The 18,994-nt window shown below is 41.2% G+C and overlaps 1 protein-coding gene across 5 annotated transcripts in view; it reads right to left on the reverse strand.

The window, feature by feature from the left end:
• Nucleotides 1-18,994, reverse strand: part of diaph2 (diaphanous-related formin 2) — a 389,710-nt gene that overhangs the window by 174,744 nt on the left and 195,972 nt on the right. For all 5 annotated transcript variants that reach the window (XM_056440255.1, XM_056440252.1, XM_056440251.1 and 2 more), the window contains one exon: nucleotides 2,865-2,966. In XM_056440255.1, coding sequence (XP_056296230.1) covers nucleotides 2,865-2,966 — 102 coding nt within the window. The remainder of the gene's footprint in view (nucleotides 1-2,864; nucleotides 2,967-18,994) is intronic.

Below are 18,994 nucleotides of genomic sequence, written 5' to 3' on the forward strand. Positions count from 1 at the left end.
TACAGGGTTTAGCCACAAGTCGACTCAACTGGAGCACTTTGTGAAAAAAGCTGCAAGTGGTAATTATAATACCAGAATACATAAAGTGGCACGAGCATCAAAATCAATAATGTTGTCCCGCCGCTACCCTTCCCAGTCACTGAACCTTCAATATCAACACACATCAACCTTTAAAAGGGAGCTGAGCGGGTTATGAAGGCAGTGCATGTGATCACGGATGCTTCAGTATATTGCTACAACCCGGGGGAGCTGCGTAGTTGTGTAGGACCACATGCCTTCCATTCTGGTGTTGAGATTTTCTCCACTTCTCTTTGCTTCCTGTAAAATCTAAAGCCCATCTGCTGGGGCTGTAATCAAAGATGATAGTGACACCTATCAACATTGTCACAGGCCTGCTGCACAAGTGCAATGACACGGGAACACACACACACACGCGCACACACTCACAAGCAAACAGACATGCAGATGCTACTATGTGTCATCCACATGCCCCTTCCTGACATCAGATCCCAATATGTTGCCTGATGAGCTCATTCATCTGGCTCTCTTCATGGAAAATGTGAGAATTTGAAGCCATTGCATAAGATTCCCACAGGAAGGGAACGGGTTGGGAGGCACATATAAGAGTGCATGTTTCTGTGATGTGGGTTCATCCCTCATCTTATTTTGATATTCTAGTTGGCTTCCAGTCCCCGTCAACAGTGAACAGGAATTGACTCATCCCAGTCTACTTCATGACATTCACAGTTTTTGGTCACATGTCTGGTGCGGCGAACTAAAAGGCAAAATATGTGTCCGACATCGCCTGTCAAATTTGTGTCATTTGATCACCTCTCAAAAGAGAACAAAATTAAATATATAAACAAACTGTAAGCCTCTGGTGCCAGGGACCCACATACAGCATCCGCGTCTGTATTTCAATCATTATAAACAGGCAAGTCCCTGACAGAGCTGTACTTTAGCGAGGGTTACATCACTTAAGGAAAAGGAAACTTAAGGCAGCAATAATCAGAAAGGAAATTATAGTAGATTAGGTTATTATTTTAGGTATTTGGGTATTATTATTTTACTTTTAATGTAAATGTTGTTTTCAAAGTCTAAGTGTTTTTGTGATAATTTATCATGCTGTACTGCATTTTATGTATTTGTCTTGTATTGTAATGTTTTTTTGCCTGGACTCCAGGAAGAATAGTCTCCACTACGTTGTAGACCAGCGGTTCCCAAACTTTTTAGGCCATGCACCCCCTTCTACATCCCGACCGGGTTCACGCACCCCCAATCCCCCACACCTTGCGAGTTGGGGGAAGTGCAGTGACTTTTTCTTTGCTCCGAGAAGAGTTGTTGACAGGGGGGGGGGGTGCGAGTGACTTTTTCTTTGCTCCGTCCCGATGCGCGCAGACCGGCGTCGGAGCTCTGCGGACGTATTGAGCACCCCTGCATTCAAACATTGAAATACGATGTGTGGCGGGAGTGCGGGAGTTAAGACCGAAATGCGTGAGTCTCACGCTCAATGCGTGACACTTGAGAGCCCTGAGAATGTTTAATATTAATTATTACACCATTAGACCACCATTACATTTTTCCTCTCGCGCACCCCCTAGAGACAGCTCGCGCACCCCCAGCGCACCACACTTTGGGAATCCCTGGTGTAGACTAACGGGGATCCTTAATAAACTAAACTTGGAGAATCCATCCCTTATACTGCTCGTGAGATAAAACTGTACAAAAGTACAGACAGTTACCAGTGTTTTCAATCTGAATGAGCTGATAATGCTGTTCAGGAGGTATATACAATACATTCTGAGCTGGGATTCTGTAGAAACACCACCCGGGCTTGTCACCTCTTTGGTTTGTGCATCAAATTGAACAAAAACTTAATGTAATTTGGGCTAACAGTGAGGTAAAAGCTAAGCTGTTGTTCGTTGGTGGGCAGTTGAAGGCGGCTTTCCTTTTGCACTCCAGGGGGCGTTCCCATAAAACTGTGACATCATGTGAAAACTATGAAAAACATAGAAAAGCAATGAGAGAGGGGTGGAGGGAGTGCAGAGTGGGGTGGGGCGTGGGGGTAAGAGTTGCAAGGAGGGTGACCTTAGTAAAATTAGCATATAACATGCATATTTCATAAGGTGTTAGTATTCAGCATTGTTCTGTATCTCTGAGGTAAAGGATACCGAGGCTGCAGATGAAATCCAAAAGAGTTGGGGGAACAATGAGAAATGCTCTACCCACCAATCAAAACAAGGCTGCGAGCAGCCAGTCACATTTGTTGTGTAATGAATTCATACACCCATTTCATGGATTTGGGATCAAGGAGGTTCTCTTGGAAGAGAGAAGGTGCATGAGTTGAGCTGGTAGTGAAAGTCGAAGGCAGAATATGTAATTTGCATCAAACTAAAATGATCCTCAACCGAAAAACTGTTGCAGCCACGAGAACAAGAAAAAGGAACACTTGGAAGGTGAGGTAAAAACTGCACTATTATCAACTACACATGTATTCCACTTAAGCTTTGGGGATTCAAAACACCTACAGGTAGCATTGGTGCTCAGTCCTGCTTTACACATGATTACAGACAAGGAACATGGACACAAGCTCGATGTACTTGTGGTGACTGCTAAGCAACTGCCAAGAAAACATTTCCTCAATGGGCTTATTAATAAAGCGCTCCCACTATGGGGGGCTTTCTTCTGTTTGTTTCACACAAACAGCTTTGTTGCGTTGTTCATAGGGGGAGGAAAAGGACCTGGGTTTCTGGGAAATAACGCAGACATTTCTGAGATAAAAGGTTGTGGTTAACAAAATAAAGTACTTAATGAACTAATGATGTTAAAACTGGAGTCTATACAAAACATAACTGTATACTTACAAAGATTCTGTGCGGTTTTGGAATCCAGGATCCGAAGCTCTTTCGCCTTTTTCTTGAATTGTTGCATTCTGTCATCAGTCTCATCTTTCACATCTTTTTTCACTGCAGGAAACACAAAAAACACTTTCATTACTACATCAACATTTTGAAAGACGCTATGCAATGCAACAAGACTGTACATCACACTTTAGTCAACATGTTACACTGATGGCTTCCAGCACTGGAGAAAATAAACAATAACATGATGTTGAAAAAAAACATTCAACATTACATTTCCCAAACCAAAGTGAAAAGTTGACATAGAGGAGAATCAATACATTAAGTCATATTAAAGCAAAATCTGACAGGCAGAGATTGGTTTGATGGCAACAGATGGCCTGAACCAATTCAAAACCATAGTTTACACAGCTTTTTGGTTTCACAACAAATAATATACTCTTTGAACTACAACTGCTGAAATATTTCATGGGCTATTTTTCTGAGTACCTCCATGATGCCTCCTGAATCCAACACTGAATATGATGTATCACAGCGTATGTCTTAAACAAAATGTTGTTTCAAAAAGATTATATTAAATTTCCTTTTACCCAAAGCGACTTACATTCATACACTGTAGACACAGCTACGGCAATTCAGGGTTAAGTGTCTTGCTCAAGGACACATCGACAAGAGCTAGCGGAGGCGGGGGTTGAACCGCTGATCCTCTGATTGAAAGACTATAGATAAACAACAATTGCTCTCACATAACATATTGCTAACGTTCTCTGAATGGCAACATTAAAATATGATGTATTCTTTGTCTCCAGCCTTGCATTTGAATGGCCACTGCACATATGGTATAACAATGGCTTGTATATTAAAGGCAGATGTGATTAATGATGACACCCCCTTTTCACCGTATGATGGAACTACACAATATGCAATATCATCAGCTGTATGATCAGAGCACAGTCCTGCGGATAACTCCCCCCCCCCCACCCCTTTTATATGTTTGCATGTGCCAGCATTCCTGTCATTGTGACATGGTTGATAAACACACAGCTCCTTCCCTTTGGCCCTGTTTGTCAGCTTGCTAGAGCCAGGGAGATAATTGTTTTACCCCCCACAATTCAAGAAATGGCATTATTTCAACATCAAATTGGTCCAAAAATGAGGAGTCCTTTGTTGTCCTAATGGAGACCTTATTGAGGCCACACACTGGGGGAACACCACAGGTGTATTACTCTTCAATTACACTTCAATGACGTCAATCTCTAAAAACATAGATACCGACATAGTCAACATTTCTGTAATCACAGTACTGAAGATGAGTTAATAATACGTAGGAGGCAGCGATATGAGAAACGCCTTAGACCATCCTTCTTCTCCCGATGGCCTGTCGGAGAGGCAGCACACTTTGTTGCTAATCATCTCAACTGCTTTGTTTAAGCCCAAGGTGGGATTCTCCAAGGAAATCTAGAACAAACAATCTGCTCCCCAAGCACTGGTTTACATATTTAACAGAACAATCAAAGAGGCAACATCTCCTGGGCAGCCAGAAGAAGCAATGCTGAAGGCACCTGCCTAACTCCAGTGCTTTCTGTCAAAACATGACATCAGGGATGCAGTTGTTTACTGTATTAAGTAGGGGTAACAATGGTTCAAATACATACCAATGCTATGGTTTGATTTTCTGTCAACATCTGAGGGTGTTCCTCAGAGGCTGACAAGACTCTGCACTCTAGATGTTAGTCTACTCCGACCTTAATACATAAAATGCTGTGCATCACCTTCGAACTCAGTGGAGCTCAGGGATCAAGCCAAAGGCTTGAACTTTTCTGTTTGTTCACAACAGCAACAAGGCAGGGGCTTGGCTGGCCAACAATTGCACACAAACCTTGGATTAGTGGCTGTAATGTTGACGACTGAGAAGAACATCTCACACACTTTTATTCACACCACTTTCATGGTAAAGTATTTTGCTTTGAATCATTTTCAGGATTGGGACTTCATTACCACTTACGAGCATTAGTGACTTCTCAAATAAATAAATTAAGATCAATAAATCCAAGGGTGTATAAATATATAGATGAAGATATGCCATTTTGACCTGAGATCAAGAAGTTTCAACTTTTTATAAATAGATAATTGCACACTTTTAGATGTGGATGGTAAATGGACTTGCATTTATACAATTAAAACTGGTTATCCTGAGATTAGAGGAGAACCCACTCTACCTTTGAGCCAAAAAGGCCTTCTTTATTTGGCAACTCAGTGGAGTTGAATTTTTATGTCACTAACATAGTTCCTTAATTGCTGACATTTATAACGCCAATTTGTTCACATGCTTTCAGAAAATAACATAGGATAAACCCGATGGTTCGATTGATCGTTTATATGTGTTGATGCCTTTAATGTAAGACTTGCAGATAGGAACTTTCATGTTTGAGTGTCAGCTATTCAGAATTCATATAAACCCACCAATGTAGAGAGACACAAAATAAGTATAACTGACTTCATAAATAAATGACAACAGCATTACAGCCACAATATCCTGACTCACATAAACTGAGTCAGTAACCACTGAGGCCTAAGGAATCCTGCTGGATTTCTTATATGACAAGCGCCTGAGACACAGAAACTGGCGAGCCAGCAACAATAAAACAAGCGGAAACAATGATCTCCCTGAGAGAATGGCCAACAGACAGAGTGCAAATTAAACTTAGAAGTGGGATTCGGTTGTTTGTGGTACTAAAGTGTTCTCCGAAACCATTCTCTTTTCTCTGCTGCCACTTAAATCTCCCACCTAGGTGCCTTACACTCTCAGCAGGGTGCTCCCGACCCAATCGTCAGTGCCTCAGCTGTCTTTTCCCTTACCCCCAGGGCCCCATGATATCTCAAATTAAACAGGAAAACGGTGCTTTTAATAATCGGAAACAGGCGCATTCCTTTCTGATGCCGTCCTATACAGCTCAGAGTTCTCCCGCTGTGAGTAGTGGCATCAGTTGGCTGGTGTCTGCTCCAGTATTCGCTGGCTGACTCAGTTATGCCACATGTTTCCTCTGAGCACTGCATGTGGACTGATGGGCCCTGGAGGGCGTGCACACATTGGAGTTGCCACACAAGTCGCAGGTGTGTGGAGAGGATGACTATAGGTGGCACATTTCAAGCAGATGGTTGGCCACAACAATAACGCAAGTTTTATAAATGTCTCCAAAACATCAAAGTTTATAAAAATCACAAGCTCCACTTTTTAGTTTTATGTAAAAATATAGATTTGCGTTCTATGTGCAGGCGGTTGTCAGCTGATTGTGTTTGACGGGTGGCATTTACGTGTGCCGCTTGATAGTTTCATGTTGGCACACAGCGGCACAGAAAGTAACGTTTACAGCCTCAGACACACACTTACACACAAACACACACACACACATGTTATTTGTGTTAGGGTTCCTCAGTGTGAGTGAAGAAGATATACATCCGGTAATCTGGAACAAATGCAAGTCCAAAATAAGCCATAGGAGAGAGTTATCTTATTGTAATTAATTTCCATGCATCGCAGTTTTCCATGCTTGCAAATCGAAGGTCATGGTTACAACTGAGCTAACAGCTAACATTAATGGAGATTAGATTTACTTGATTAGGATTCATTTAAGCTCTGCTCAGTCAAAAAAAGGTAAATCATAATACTATTTTTAGGTACTCAAATTTAAACTTGTAAAAAGTAGTTTTTGGGAAACTTGAAATTGAAAACATACATTTGAAGGAAATCACTTTTTATTATGAAACACATATCAGAGAGGGAATTATGAATTATTCACACTAGCCCTGAGAAGTGTTTAATATATCGTTAAAACTACTAATTCCAAGATGTTTTTTTATTAAATCACTTACGGTATTTAAATGAGAATCATATTAACTGTGTATTTTTTGCAAATAACCACTAAAGATAAACATAAAGTGAATGCATACCATTTTGAAGATTTGACGGTTTACACTGACAGATTTGCTGTCAACTCTAAGTCTGTGGCAGAAAAATGCAGATAAATGACCATCCGAGTTCATCCTTGTGTCCTGTGCCAAACTGGTAGTAATTCACTCATGGCCTTCCTGAGAAATTGTCTTCAAGAGAATGAGACTCACTTAAGGTTGCAGTGACCTTGACTTTTAACAACATAAACACATATACTTCCTGCAACAGTTGTCGTGGGCGCAGAGGCATAATAATCTGAATTGGCCAAGAAAAGTTTAATTGGCGCCTCTGGTTAAAATGAAACTTTGGTAATGTACGTCAATCTAATAGTTAGTTATTGTTCTGCAAAGAAAGCTTAACCTGTCCAGCAGTGTCGGGCCATAACAGCTGATCAAAGTCCATGCCAATATGTAAACGTGCTTTACGAATTGCCCAGTAGATAAAATGTAATACTCTGAGAACAAAGCCAACCATTGTGCACGGAAGTATATTTGTTATTGAAATCCCTCGAACAATTACTCAGTAAAGAGCCATTTGTGATGGGCTCAGAGTGGTATATCAGTCTGTCAGTTTAAATACAAACAAATAATATTAACTTTAAGCTTTTGAAAACAGAACAATGTATTAACTGTTAATCAATTAATAATGAAAAGTTGACCGGTCACGATGGGAATGTGGACAAACACAGTTTGAATGCGTGGAGAAAATCTGTAGAAATAATAAGATTTGAAGTGACTGGATGATGCAAAGCAAAGCTGATTTATGCGCCAGATGGTCCTCTAAGGGAAATAGTAGGGTCAAATGCTTTGGATTTGATATCAGCCAAGCAATTTAATAATTTATTAGAAATAGTTAGTATTTCACATTGATTTGTTGTGATATATTAAATCACACGGGAGAAGAGCATTGAGAATAATGTCAAGGAGGAAGAGTTTAAAAATCACAATTTAACAAAAACGATGAAAGATCCATCGCAGCCAACATAACCACATGAAGAGAGGTCCCTTGTGAGCGAATCTGTTTCACATCCCACTAAGTGAGGGGGAGTTAAAGCGTGCCGTGTGCCAAAAGCAGCCACCAAATTGATATAGGTTCTACTGAAACAACATGAATGTTTGAGCAAAAACAGATTTGGCTTATTAAAGATGACTTGGCATCCATTGTAAGCCTTCTCCGTGGGCCTTGGACTGAGGTATACCCTCGGGAAGCTCTGTGATAACAAGACTTTTCCAACACTTGGACATCCAGTCTGTTTGCTGGCCCAGAATCACTATTCTGGTTGCCTTCCATGAGATATCTCCCTCAAGACATCCATAAAACCCACGGCATTACAAAGCTAAACACTACCACATGTTCACTTCCGGACTCAGACCATCCGGCTGAGCCTCGCCAGCAGACACATTATAAAATGAGCAGGCCTCGAAGAGAAATAAAAAGAAACTGCAGATGACAGGTCTTCAACAAACATATTTAAAGGCATAGCAACACAGAGCGGGATAGACAATGTGGAGTCTCCACAAGGCAAGCTATTCCCTCAAATGTGCAATCTGCCTGCAAACCCTGTCCTCCATCTCAGGGACTCACACTGAGGATTGAGCTACTGGAGAACATCCAGAGCATCCAGAGGAGAGGGATTCTGAGGAGGAGTCATTGGCCTCAGTCGTGTCTAATCTACACAAATAACAATTCCACACAAATACACACACACACCCACGCACGCACACACAGGCACGCGCACGCGCACAGACACGCGCACACACAGACACACACCTGTGAATATAATCAGAATCCTTTGAAGTTCCATGTCTGTACCATTTTAAATCATAGACCCTGAACAAAAAACAGATGTGATGTGAGAACCATGAGTGAATAAATGAAAAGTATTACGGTATTCGGGGGGCAAAGCGTCGTGCACAAAGGCGTTCCTGAATATCTGCTGGCAAGATAAAGTGTCATGCTCATAGCTAGAATAATGAGAGAGACCTTCAAAAATAGAGAGCACGCTCAAGATCGGACCGTACCAATTGACCAGTGAAATCCAGCTGTGGCCAATTTCTCCCACTGACGAAGGCTAAACAGAGGTCTCTTTCTCAACCCCAAAGCCAATTTACTGTGTGGATACACACCTCTCTATCCACTCCTCCCGCTATCCCTCTATCTATCTATCTATCTATCTATCTTCGATCTCAAAGCATGCTCCCGCTTGCAAAAGGCAATCTCTCTCCCAGAAACTTTAAATCATTTATTTTACTCTCAGCTTGGCAAAGCTGCATTGATTGTGAATAGCAAAACATAATTGAAAAGTATCTAGAAATTCAGTATGACTGAGACATAACGTATTGGCTGTGACCACACGATTAGTGCCTGATAAAAACCCTTGATACTATACATATTCCACGTTTATGTTATAATTAATAAATCAGCAAGTAAAGAACAACCGCAAGTATTTTGTGTTACAATCTGTTCTTGTTCTTATTTTTTTCACCAGGGTTTGACTTGAGGAAGCAAGAATGTTGAGGCAATTCATTGTTTTGTATTTTGAGAAATACTCCTCAGCTCAAAGTGAACTATTGCAGTGGAGCTGCAGGTCATCATCATGCCTGAGGAGAACAAGGGGTGGGGGAAGTCGCTGATCGATGGGAAATGACAATAGTCTGTTAAATATGAGTTAATGTACACTCCTGTGACTAAACATACTTCCCCAAAAATGCATATGCACCCTTACAACCATGTATGATGATGTGAGTCTTAGAACTACTTTTCTTGGGTTATCTCTCCTTCCATCTGAAGCCATGTGGTTATGGTTATCAGAGATCTTTAAAACAAAGGTGTGTGAATAGGGAGCAGAAGTCCCACTGAGTGACACTCTGACCTGTGGCCAGTAATGTTTCCAGTGTGCAGGGAGAGGCTCAGCCCACGGTGGAAAGTACACAGCTGGGCTTGGAGCAGGGCCCAGAGAGAAAAACGCCTCCTCTAATTGAGACGACACAGATCTCCCTTAGTGACCCCGGTTTCTATTCCAAGAGGAGAGGAGGAGGACTCCTGTAAACAATTAATCTCCTATTGAAGTTCAGTACTGTTTTGGGATGTCATGATGATACATGACTTGCTCTTAGTGTATGCCTGTGATCGGGAATCTCTTCTTGGGTCAGTTTAAAAATGAATATTAATCCTGAGAAATGTAGTGGTGAGATTAACTTCATGTTGAATTCAGACTGGAAGTATCCACAGACTTTAGCAAAGCCCATAGATTATCTAATACGGTGAGGATTTATATTCATGGAGGAGGAGCTATTATGCAGCAGTCGCTCTAAGGTTACAAGTTTACTTTTACTCCAACACGGAGCAAATATGTTCAAAACAGACTTTGGAAATTAAGTTAAAAGAGTAAACAACATTGCTGAACAAATAAAAAATCCCTCAGATCAATAACTCTGAGCTTCGTCAATGACCTGGATCATGATACAGCCTTTTAACAAGTATATATTAAATCTGCCCACATCTACACATGACTGTTGTCCTCTCTCTGAGGCAGGGGGTGTGGGAAGGCTCTGACTGCCTCTTAAATTGGTCATGGAGACATGCTCCTGGGGGAAGCGAATGGATTGAGCCCGACAGCCAATCAGCTCTAGGAAACCATTCTCCGGTGGTGCCAAGGCAGCTCGTGTGACACAATGCAGTCGAGTGCTGGTGGGAAAGCACTATCTGATGGTCCAAACGGCTGCCCCGGCGTCCTTTAACACCCCCACCATGTGTCCAGCCTAAAGCACGGAGTAGACACACTGAAGCCCCGCCCCTGTCACGATGGGGGGGATGAAGAATAGAGATTCAGCACCAGTCCAGAGTATTACTCAAAGAGCCCGAAACGTGGAGATTATGAGACGTGCACCTGTACAGCTTGTCACCTTTTACAGACATGTAAGGAAATGTGTTTGTGGTCAGTTTTTCCGGCAGTTACATAAGAAGATCTCCCGTCCCTGTGCTTTAAGAGAGAATGCTCCGGGGCATGTTTATCGATGTAACACTAGAAGGAACAAGAGACATAAGTACATTTCTGTCAACAAAGCACTTGTATTGTATATGTGAATATAAACAAAGTGATATAATAAACCACAATTGAGTAACTTTTACTCTTTTGTGTGCTTTGTGTTCCTTTCTAAAATACATTGTGCTAAAGTAATTTTAAAAGGGCCATGGGCAAAACACTCCACTGAGGAGATTAAGTTGACAGTTCCTCTAATTTAATTGTTGGTTGGAAAGCAACAAATGCATAATGACAAGGGCCAAGTGTTTTTCCTTGAAAACATAGTAGAATAGGACAAAACATGTAGTTTTTATAGTACATTTATAATACGTGCTGTCTTTGCAGTGTCCTACGTTGTAGTGTATTCAACAGGGTTGCATTTTGTACATTTGTCATCTAATAGAACATCATCTTCCAGCATCTTTTCTCAAGCGGTTATTCCTTTACCCTTTCATGAGCAGCTCAGCACTTATCTCTTTTTTTCTATTGTTTTGTCCACGATGTCAAGAGGAAAATTGGATGCCATAAAAGCAGGGAGAAATAGTTGTGTTCGGCCTCAAGACATGAGTATTGTATCCACAAGTGGGTGTGTTAGGCCTTTTTAATTATTGGAACAAAACAGTATTCTTGTAATTTCTGATCGTATGAAAAATAAAGAAAACAAAGACTCATGGTCGTTGAGACACTCAGCTGTTACAAACCACATCAACTAGTAGAGAGAAGTGTTGGGGGAAATCATATAACCTCGGTTGAACTCCTTAGAGTTAGCCAGCATAAATAATTATGTCACTTGCTATGATACTCGGTTAACTAACAGATGTTTCCTGAATGCGGACTTCGATCCCTTGTTATCTAGTGCGGTTGGGTCACCGTCACCTTGATCCAACCAGAGTAAATCATGTGCCCGGCCGGCTCTTCAAATAATTGATGTGATTGGTTAAAAGGTCTGATGGGAGGGGCTAAATATACATTACAAACATGTGCTAAAGATGCTAAAAAGATGGATTTGTTCACTTGTTGGATGTTGCCTTGTGTTCATTAAAACAGTCCCGCTGGGTTGCTACATCAAATCATTGTTTCTCTGCTCTTCATTTTGCCACAACAATAGCACGTTCAAATGTTCATAATAATATTCCAACTACTACTACTTATCATAATGAATAAAATGTGGTGAAGTATATCTTTTTCAGTGTAACATCATTGCTTTTTTTAATCCAATGTTCACATATGTCTAAGCAAGCAGCTTAGAAGAGTGACGCATGAAAGGTTGTCAAACAAGGAAAAGACGAACATGCACATGTTTTATTTTTATGAAATGTGCTCAAGTATTATCTCTTCTTCTTGTGAAGGTTAACCGATAGGTTGATCCAATTTGTCAACAGAAGCGTGAAAGGACTTAAGAAATACTTCACATTTCTGTGCTGGAACATGTCAAGGTTTGCTGAGAGATGAGGACAAGAGGTGGGGAAATGACTTTTTCTCATTCTGGCAGCTTGACTCCACGCTTGTTAGCAGCAATAGGTTTATCCTTGGCAATCAACGTGGGGACGGATATATACAGTGAAGTTGGAAGTCCCCAATCAAATCAAAGACAGCTGGTGCTGTGTCTGTCACTAAATGCATACATTGCCCCCGAGCGAACACGCGCAGGTACACAAAAACACATGCATAATACAAAAAAACAGGAATTGATTGAGGCTGTAACGGCGCCATCATTTCACCTGCTGATGACTATTCGTTAAACAGCTACAGAGAAGCACGTTCTGGTGACACGCCCGATTAAAGATGCACTGTGCGGCATCCGGGAATGGAGTTAACAGCGAGGGGATGTACGTAAAGAGCCACAGTGAACTGCATTTGAATCCCAAAACCACAGCGGTGGTTGAGTTTCCAACTGCCACAATGTTAACAAGGAACACATCTCTCTCCTATATATGAAAAGCCCAAAACAATAGTGTTGAGCCAATGTGAAAAACAAGAGCAATCTGCGAAACAAAATCATTAAAAAAAATGACATCATACTGTACCCACTCAAAAAGCCTTCGAGGACATCACATGCTTACCACTTGAAGTATAATAACTACCTCTAGTGAAATCACTACACTCCCTCAGTCACTAACAGAGACGTGAAAAAAAAATTCAAAGACATAATTGTGGGGAGAAACACACTAAAAGCATAAAATCTGTTTTAAAAACAGGAAGTAAGCTTGACGAGTGAGTGTTAAGAAAAGAAATAGATGGACTGTAATATACACTTGAATGCGAGTCATTGGGCTTTTGTGATATAAAAAGCAGCTAACCTGTAATTATTTAAAACATGGCTTCCAGGAATGCAACTTAAGACACTACATGATGCAAACAAAAAGAATTATCCTTTGTTTAGTCAGCAAGAATTCTAACAGGTCCAGCAGGCTTAATGAGTTATAACGATGACTTGCTTTTGTGCGTCAGGAGAAGGCATGCAGGAAGTCAGAGCCCCGGATGTAAAGCGGGGCTTTTGTCTCCGACACTGCATGCCTGATGACGCTATAGCAGCAGCACTGTAATTGGATGGCTGGCTTGTGATACTGCAAGAGTATCCATGGTCTTTGGGGGCAAAACACATTTAAGTGCAACCCACCTCTGAGTGGGCTGATTATGATGTGTTTATGAGTCCTGCTGCTACCCAGCTGTCTGGCTGACTTGGATGGGATTCAGTATGAACCTGTAAAAGAAATGGTGCTGCACTGATTCAGTCACTAAGTGGAGTTTCTCTTGTAAAAGTGAAGCTTGTGAGCGAGTGGATGGGCCTAATAAAAGACCATAATGCTGACCTAGGCTTTTAGTTGTTACTAGCCTTTCGGTGCAGGACACTATCGACTGATAGAATTGGATTAAAGCTGGCCACACACAAACAAAAATATTTTTCTTTTTTGGTTTGTCTTTTTGTGAGTTACAGAGAATCCTTTTCCCATTTTCTTTTCAACTGCAACCATTTAAGGCAGATGGCGATCGTTATTAACTATCTGTAGCAATAGTTTTATTGAAAGCAGCATTTTAGTTCTCATGTAACACAGCCACCATGTTGGTGCAATGGGAAGAAAAAGAAGGGGGAGGTAACATGACAACACCCACTTTCTTTTACAGAAAGGATGTGATCAATATAAGTATTAGAAGTAAACACAAGGAAGAAGGAACGTACAGTACATCATGTATCGTACAGTACGTCATGTATCCCCATAACATGTGTGACATTCTTGTGGATTTAGTGCACAAAGGCAGTGTGATTTGACTGTGAATGTCTCCACATTAATACTCTTTGAGTAGTTCATTTCATAATAGCATTTTGTCAACATTTCTAATCATATTGACAGCGAAATGTAAAATGGGACTTGAGCACAGTGACGTCCATCTCAGAAAGCCAACACATCGTCCACTGAGGCTTCATAATAACTGCGTAAAGGCATGTGGTAAAACTTGCAGGAGTTTCTGTGGAGGGCTGATCAAAAGGAATTCCACATGCCTGTGAGCCTTTCAGAAGGCACTGCTAGATGAAGAGGAACAGCAGGAGGGCAAATACATGTACGCACACACACAAACACACACACACACACACTAACACACACACCTTTATCTTGACATGAGCCATGAGACTTTCTGACTCCCTGGTCCCACACTGATGGATTGAAACAACCTCTACAAACAAATGATGCACACATTTACAATCCACAAAAGAAAACGCACGCACATCACGAGTACACAAAAGAAAAAGAAGAAGCTTATTTCAAAATTCTCTAATTGCTCCACTCCCACTTGCCATGTCATCCCGTATAGCCATAAACGACAGAAACACACAGGTTGTCATCTACAGCCACATGTCAAATGTCAGGTGGATTTTATGGATCATCCGAGGTGCCTCTGACATATAAGCGTAAGAGCACACATGTTAAATGACAAAATCGTACAAGATAACATACACATCTATAATGGCATTTCTCCAGCTGCCTGGGAGACAGAATTGGGTTAAAAAGCAAGAAAATGTGGGGGTAATGTATGAATATCAATGACACACTAATAGGAGCAATCTGTTTATTCCATGGTGCATATTTCAAATGTGTTACATACTGTAGAGAGCAAACCAGATGCAGTGTTAACTGCAAAAAAAGATGTGTTGGTAGAATTCGAGGGCACAAACTTTCCCACATAAGCACATCACTGTCGAACAAGGGACGGCTGCCAGCCGATTCCACTACCTCTAAACACCCAAGATGTACCTACATTTAAAATGCTTTTAAGATACCACTCCTGTACTGTCATTATAGCTCCGAAGGAAGAGTTGCTGGTGCTTTGACATGTAAGTACATCACTTCAGCAATGTGGTGCTCTGAATGGTGATTGCTGTCATTCTCTTAAGCACCAGCCTCAGAACTAAAGATCCCCACACTTGCGAAATGCGTCCATGTGACCTCGTACTGTCGCACGTGTTTCATAATGCCGGGTTGCATGAATAGTTACATTATGAATTATAGAGGGCTCTCTGCCATGCCGCATTCCGTTGAAAGCCAATGTTGGAAAACATGACATAATTTCGACACATTTCTGGAGACAAGCGGACAAAAGGTGGAACTTGAAAATGTGAAAAGAAAGAGTCCTGTGATTACATTTTTGTTCCTTGCTCCCTCTTTTCCTTCCAACCATATCTCCACCTGATGCACACTGATCCTTGCAGCAGTGCTGGGACTGGAGAGGAGGGGAGCTTATTCAACCCGGGATACGCCTTGCATTGGAGGAGGTGGAGGAAAAGGGGAGGGATAATCTTGAAAGATATATGCAGTCGTCTCATGCTGGCCATTCGGAATCAGTGTAAAGCAGGATTGTCTGTGTGTGTGTGTGTGTGTGTAAATTATTATTGTAGGTATGTTCACTAGACATGTGTACTGGATACGGGAGGCATTTTACTCATTCTGATAGACAAGCTTCCCTGTTGCCTCATCTTTTTCAACCCAGGAGCTGCAATCTGTGAAAGCAGTCGAGTCTGGTGGGGTCGGGTCGCCTGTGAGATGCACAAAGACTCATGGGGGACCACCCCTCTGCTGTGTTTATTAATGCCAAAAGCAACCGGGGGGAAAAAGGGGGAAAACCTAACTGTGAAATTCACCAAGAACAATGTGTACAAATTATATTAAATTAAAATAAAAAACAATTCAATATTTAAGAATGAAGGCCTGAATAAATAAAGTTCAGCTCCGATAACCCAGTACAGTACATCACGTCTGAAACTTTTCCAACATCGTCCTCGTCTCTAGTAGTTTCGTCTCTAGTAGTTTATATATATATATATATATATGTGTACTGTATATGTATAAATAATTTATAGATACAAAATGTATTTGAATATAAATATATTTCTGCCTGCAAGGCGGTTTGTAGAAATTAATATACAGGATGGAGTGCCTCCTAAATTGTAAGTACTTCCACAAAGTTGTTACTTAAAAAATATAAATATCTAAAATATAAATATAAATACACGAGACCCTTCATTTTAATGGATGAAGCTCAATGTACCTTTTACGCTACGTGTTCAATTTCAGAAATGTCAGAAAAGACCATCCCCTTTCACAAATGAATCTGCATTACCTCCAAGCTGCACATGCACTTCAGGACCGAGATAATTGCATGGCAGCCTATTTCAGACAACCAGGTGGCAGCATGTGTTTTTGAGGCTTATGACTTCTCATACCACCCACAATCAGCAGCGTCCTCCAGGACTTCAAACACTCCCTCTGTTCTCCAAACCCTCCGGTCCCCACTCTCTCGGGGAACCGAGCACCTGGCCCGGAGTTTCATATTCCGCTCAGGTGTGCCTCCACAGCATTGCACTAGCCTGATATACACGCATACTAAGTACTGTATTGACATTCTATGTTTCCAATAGTTGCTATTTCACTTTCAAAGTAGGCCACCACTGAAGGACGGAGCACATTCTCTCAATAGCAATTTCACGAGATGGTAAATGAATCGTCTCCATATCCCCTCAGGTTGAAAGTGTAGTGAACTCTCAGAAGGTATTTTAAAAAACAGATTTTTGGTAAAGTTTATGCTATTATGTTTTCTATCATTATTATCTTAAACTCATCGGCTATTCAAAACAAGGGATATACTTATTCATCGTCCTTTGGTATCCTAAAACAACACCCTAAATTGTCGTTTACTCTCTCTCCCAACTTCATCTTCTCCGTCCTTTCTCTACCTCTGTTTTAAGTTGCTGTCTTCCTATCAGGGCGGGAAGCTCACAGAGTATTCCCTGTGGTCATTGATGGGCTTCAGCCTTATGGGAATCCACAGATTTAAAAGCAGCAGAGGAAGTCCACACTGACTTGGTTTCCCAGGAGAACAAAGTGTATGGTGGAAGATAGAGGATACATTACAGGTACCCCCATCCCTGTCACTTCCAAAGTCAGCCTGGAGTCATGACAGATCCCGTTGCATGTAGCACAGCCCCAGGCTCGACGTTGGCCATTCTTTTGTTCATTTTTGCTCTTTTACAATGTGGTGTATCGTTACATTTGATTTATAAATATTTTTTGCTCACAATTTACAATTACAAATGATGGTATTTCAGATAGGAAGGCCTAGAGTGAAAGCAATCCCAAAAATCCTAATTCAACCAAAGTAAATCATATTAAACATACCTTTATTGTGTACAAAGGTATTTCACTAAACAAAACATATTTTAAAGGAGAGATTCTGTTTTTCAAATCAGCCCAAGAGAACAACTACCCCGAGATTTTCATCATCAATCCAAAACATTTTTGAGGAAAAAAAGAGGTGGCATACACAAACAAACAAACAGACAAACAAACACACTTCTCGAGAATCTTCATTCAAAACAAACATCCTCATCCCGCTGTGTGCTTTTGGTTGCTTAAAGGGCAGGACAATCATAGCATGACAATCAAAAACAATCAAAACGCTCCACACTTCGAAGCCCGGGGCAGGAATTCAACAGGAATACGTGCCAGCTGCGCTTCTCAGATGCTGGATGAAATAATTGTCATCAGTCAATTGCATGTCTACCATCCGTCTGTTGTTTCATGCTGGACTGAAACAGACATAAAAGGAGGGTGTGCGTATTCTTCTCTTTCAGTTCAAAGTTACAATTAAGGAAGGGCGCTCTGTGGTCCATGTATGGGATTAACATGAATAACCATGTCATACTACACAAAAGCAAATAGTCCATTTCAAGTATACTTATTTGATGAAAGGCTTCATATTTAGCTGATCATGAAAAACATTGCTCTTTAATGAGTGTTGTAATTTCTCTACAAAGACAAAAACACAAACCACAGCCACCATTGAGAGCAGTTGGGTGTCAGAACGACTCCACAGGAGGGAGAGGTTAAGTGAGCTCATAGGCAAGAACAATCACTCGCATGGCTCCTGGCATTAAGAAAAGCACACTTAAATGGCTCATGGCTCGGTTGGAACAATAGGGGGTCTTTACCTGAGACGATGTTCGGAAATTACATACATCCTCCACTTGGGTGTGAAAACTGCTGTGCTATACTTAAACCTGGAATAGGCTGTATTCCTCAGACGACTGGCCTCATTGACCGTAAGTAAGGACACCAAGAGCACATCTTGTATGTGATGTCAAACCCAGGGAATGGATGCAGCGGGGTCTGTGTTATTTTCTCTACTGTAGCAGAGCAAATCCTGCAGAGGGAATGAATGTTCGTTTCCATTTAATATAAAGCCATCACCACATCTCCAAAACACAACGTCTGCCTCAGTCTTCACTTCTTCTGTCCATCACTTTAAACATCTGGATTCATTTTAGAAGGTCAGGGTCAGTGAAGCGAAAACTGCCAGTGGAAGTCGTCTCGATGCGTTTCATGAAGGGAGCAAAGAAATGCCACCGTCAGATGGACCGGGGAAATCACATTTCTGTTGACAACGTAAAGTCTGAGAAACCTTCTGCTGAGATAAAGGTGTGAATGATATAAACGCTCAGCTGCATGCAATAAATGTAGAGGGAACTAGAATGGGCACTCGGTAGAGCGCATACCTTCGCATATCACAAGATTGGGCATTGAATTATGAACATTTTGGCATTAGTTGCATGCCAATTGGATAAAAATTTACCGCGCTATGGTAAAAATAAGATGTTGACCTTTT

The sequence above is a fragment of the Pseudoliparis swirei genome, chromosome 19 (assembly GCF_029220125.1).
Source record: "Pseudoliparis swirei isolate HS2019 ecotype Mariana Trench chromosome 19, NWPU_hadal_v1, whole genome shotgun sequence".
NCBI lineage: Eukaryota > Metazoa > Chordata > Actinopteri > Perciformes > Liparidae > Pseudoliparis > Pseudoliparis swirei.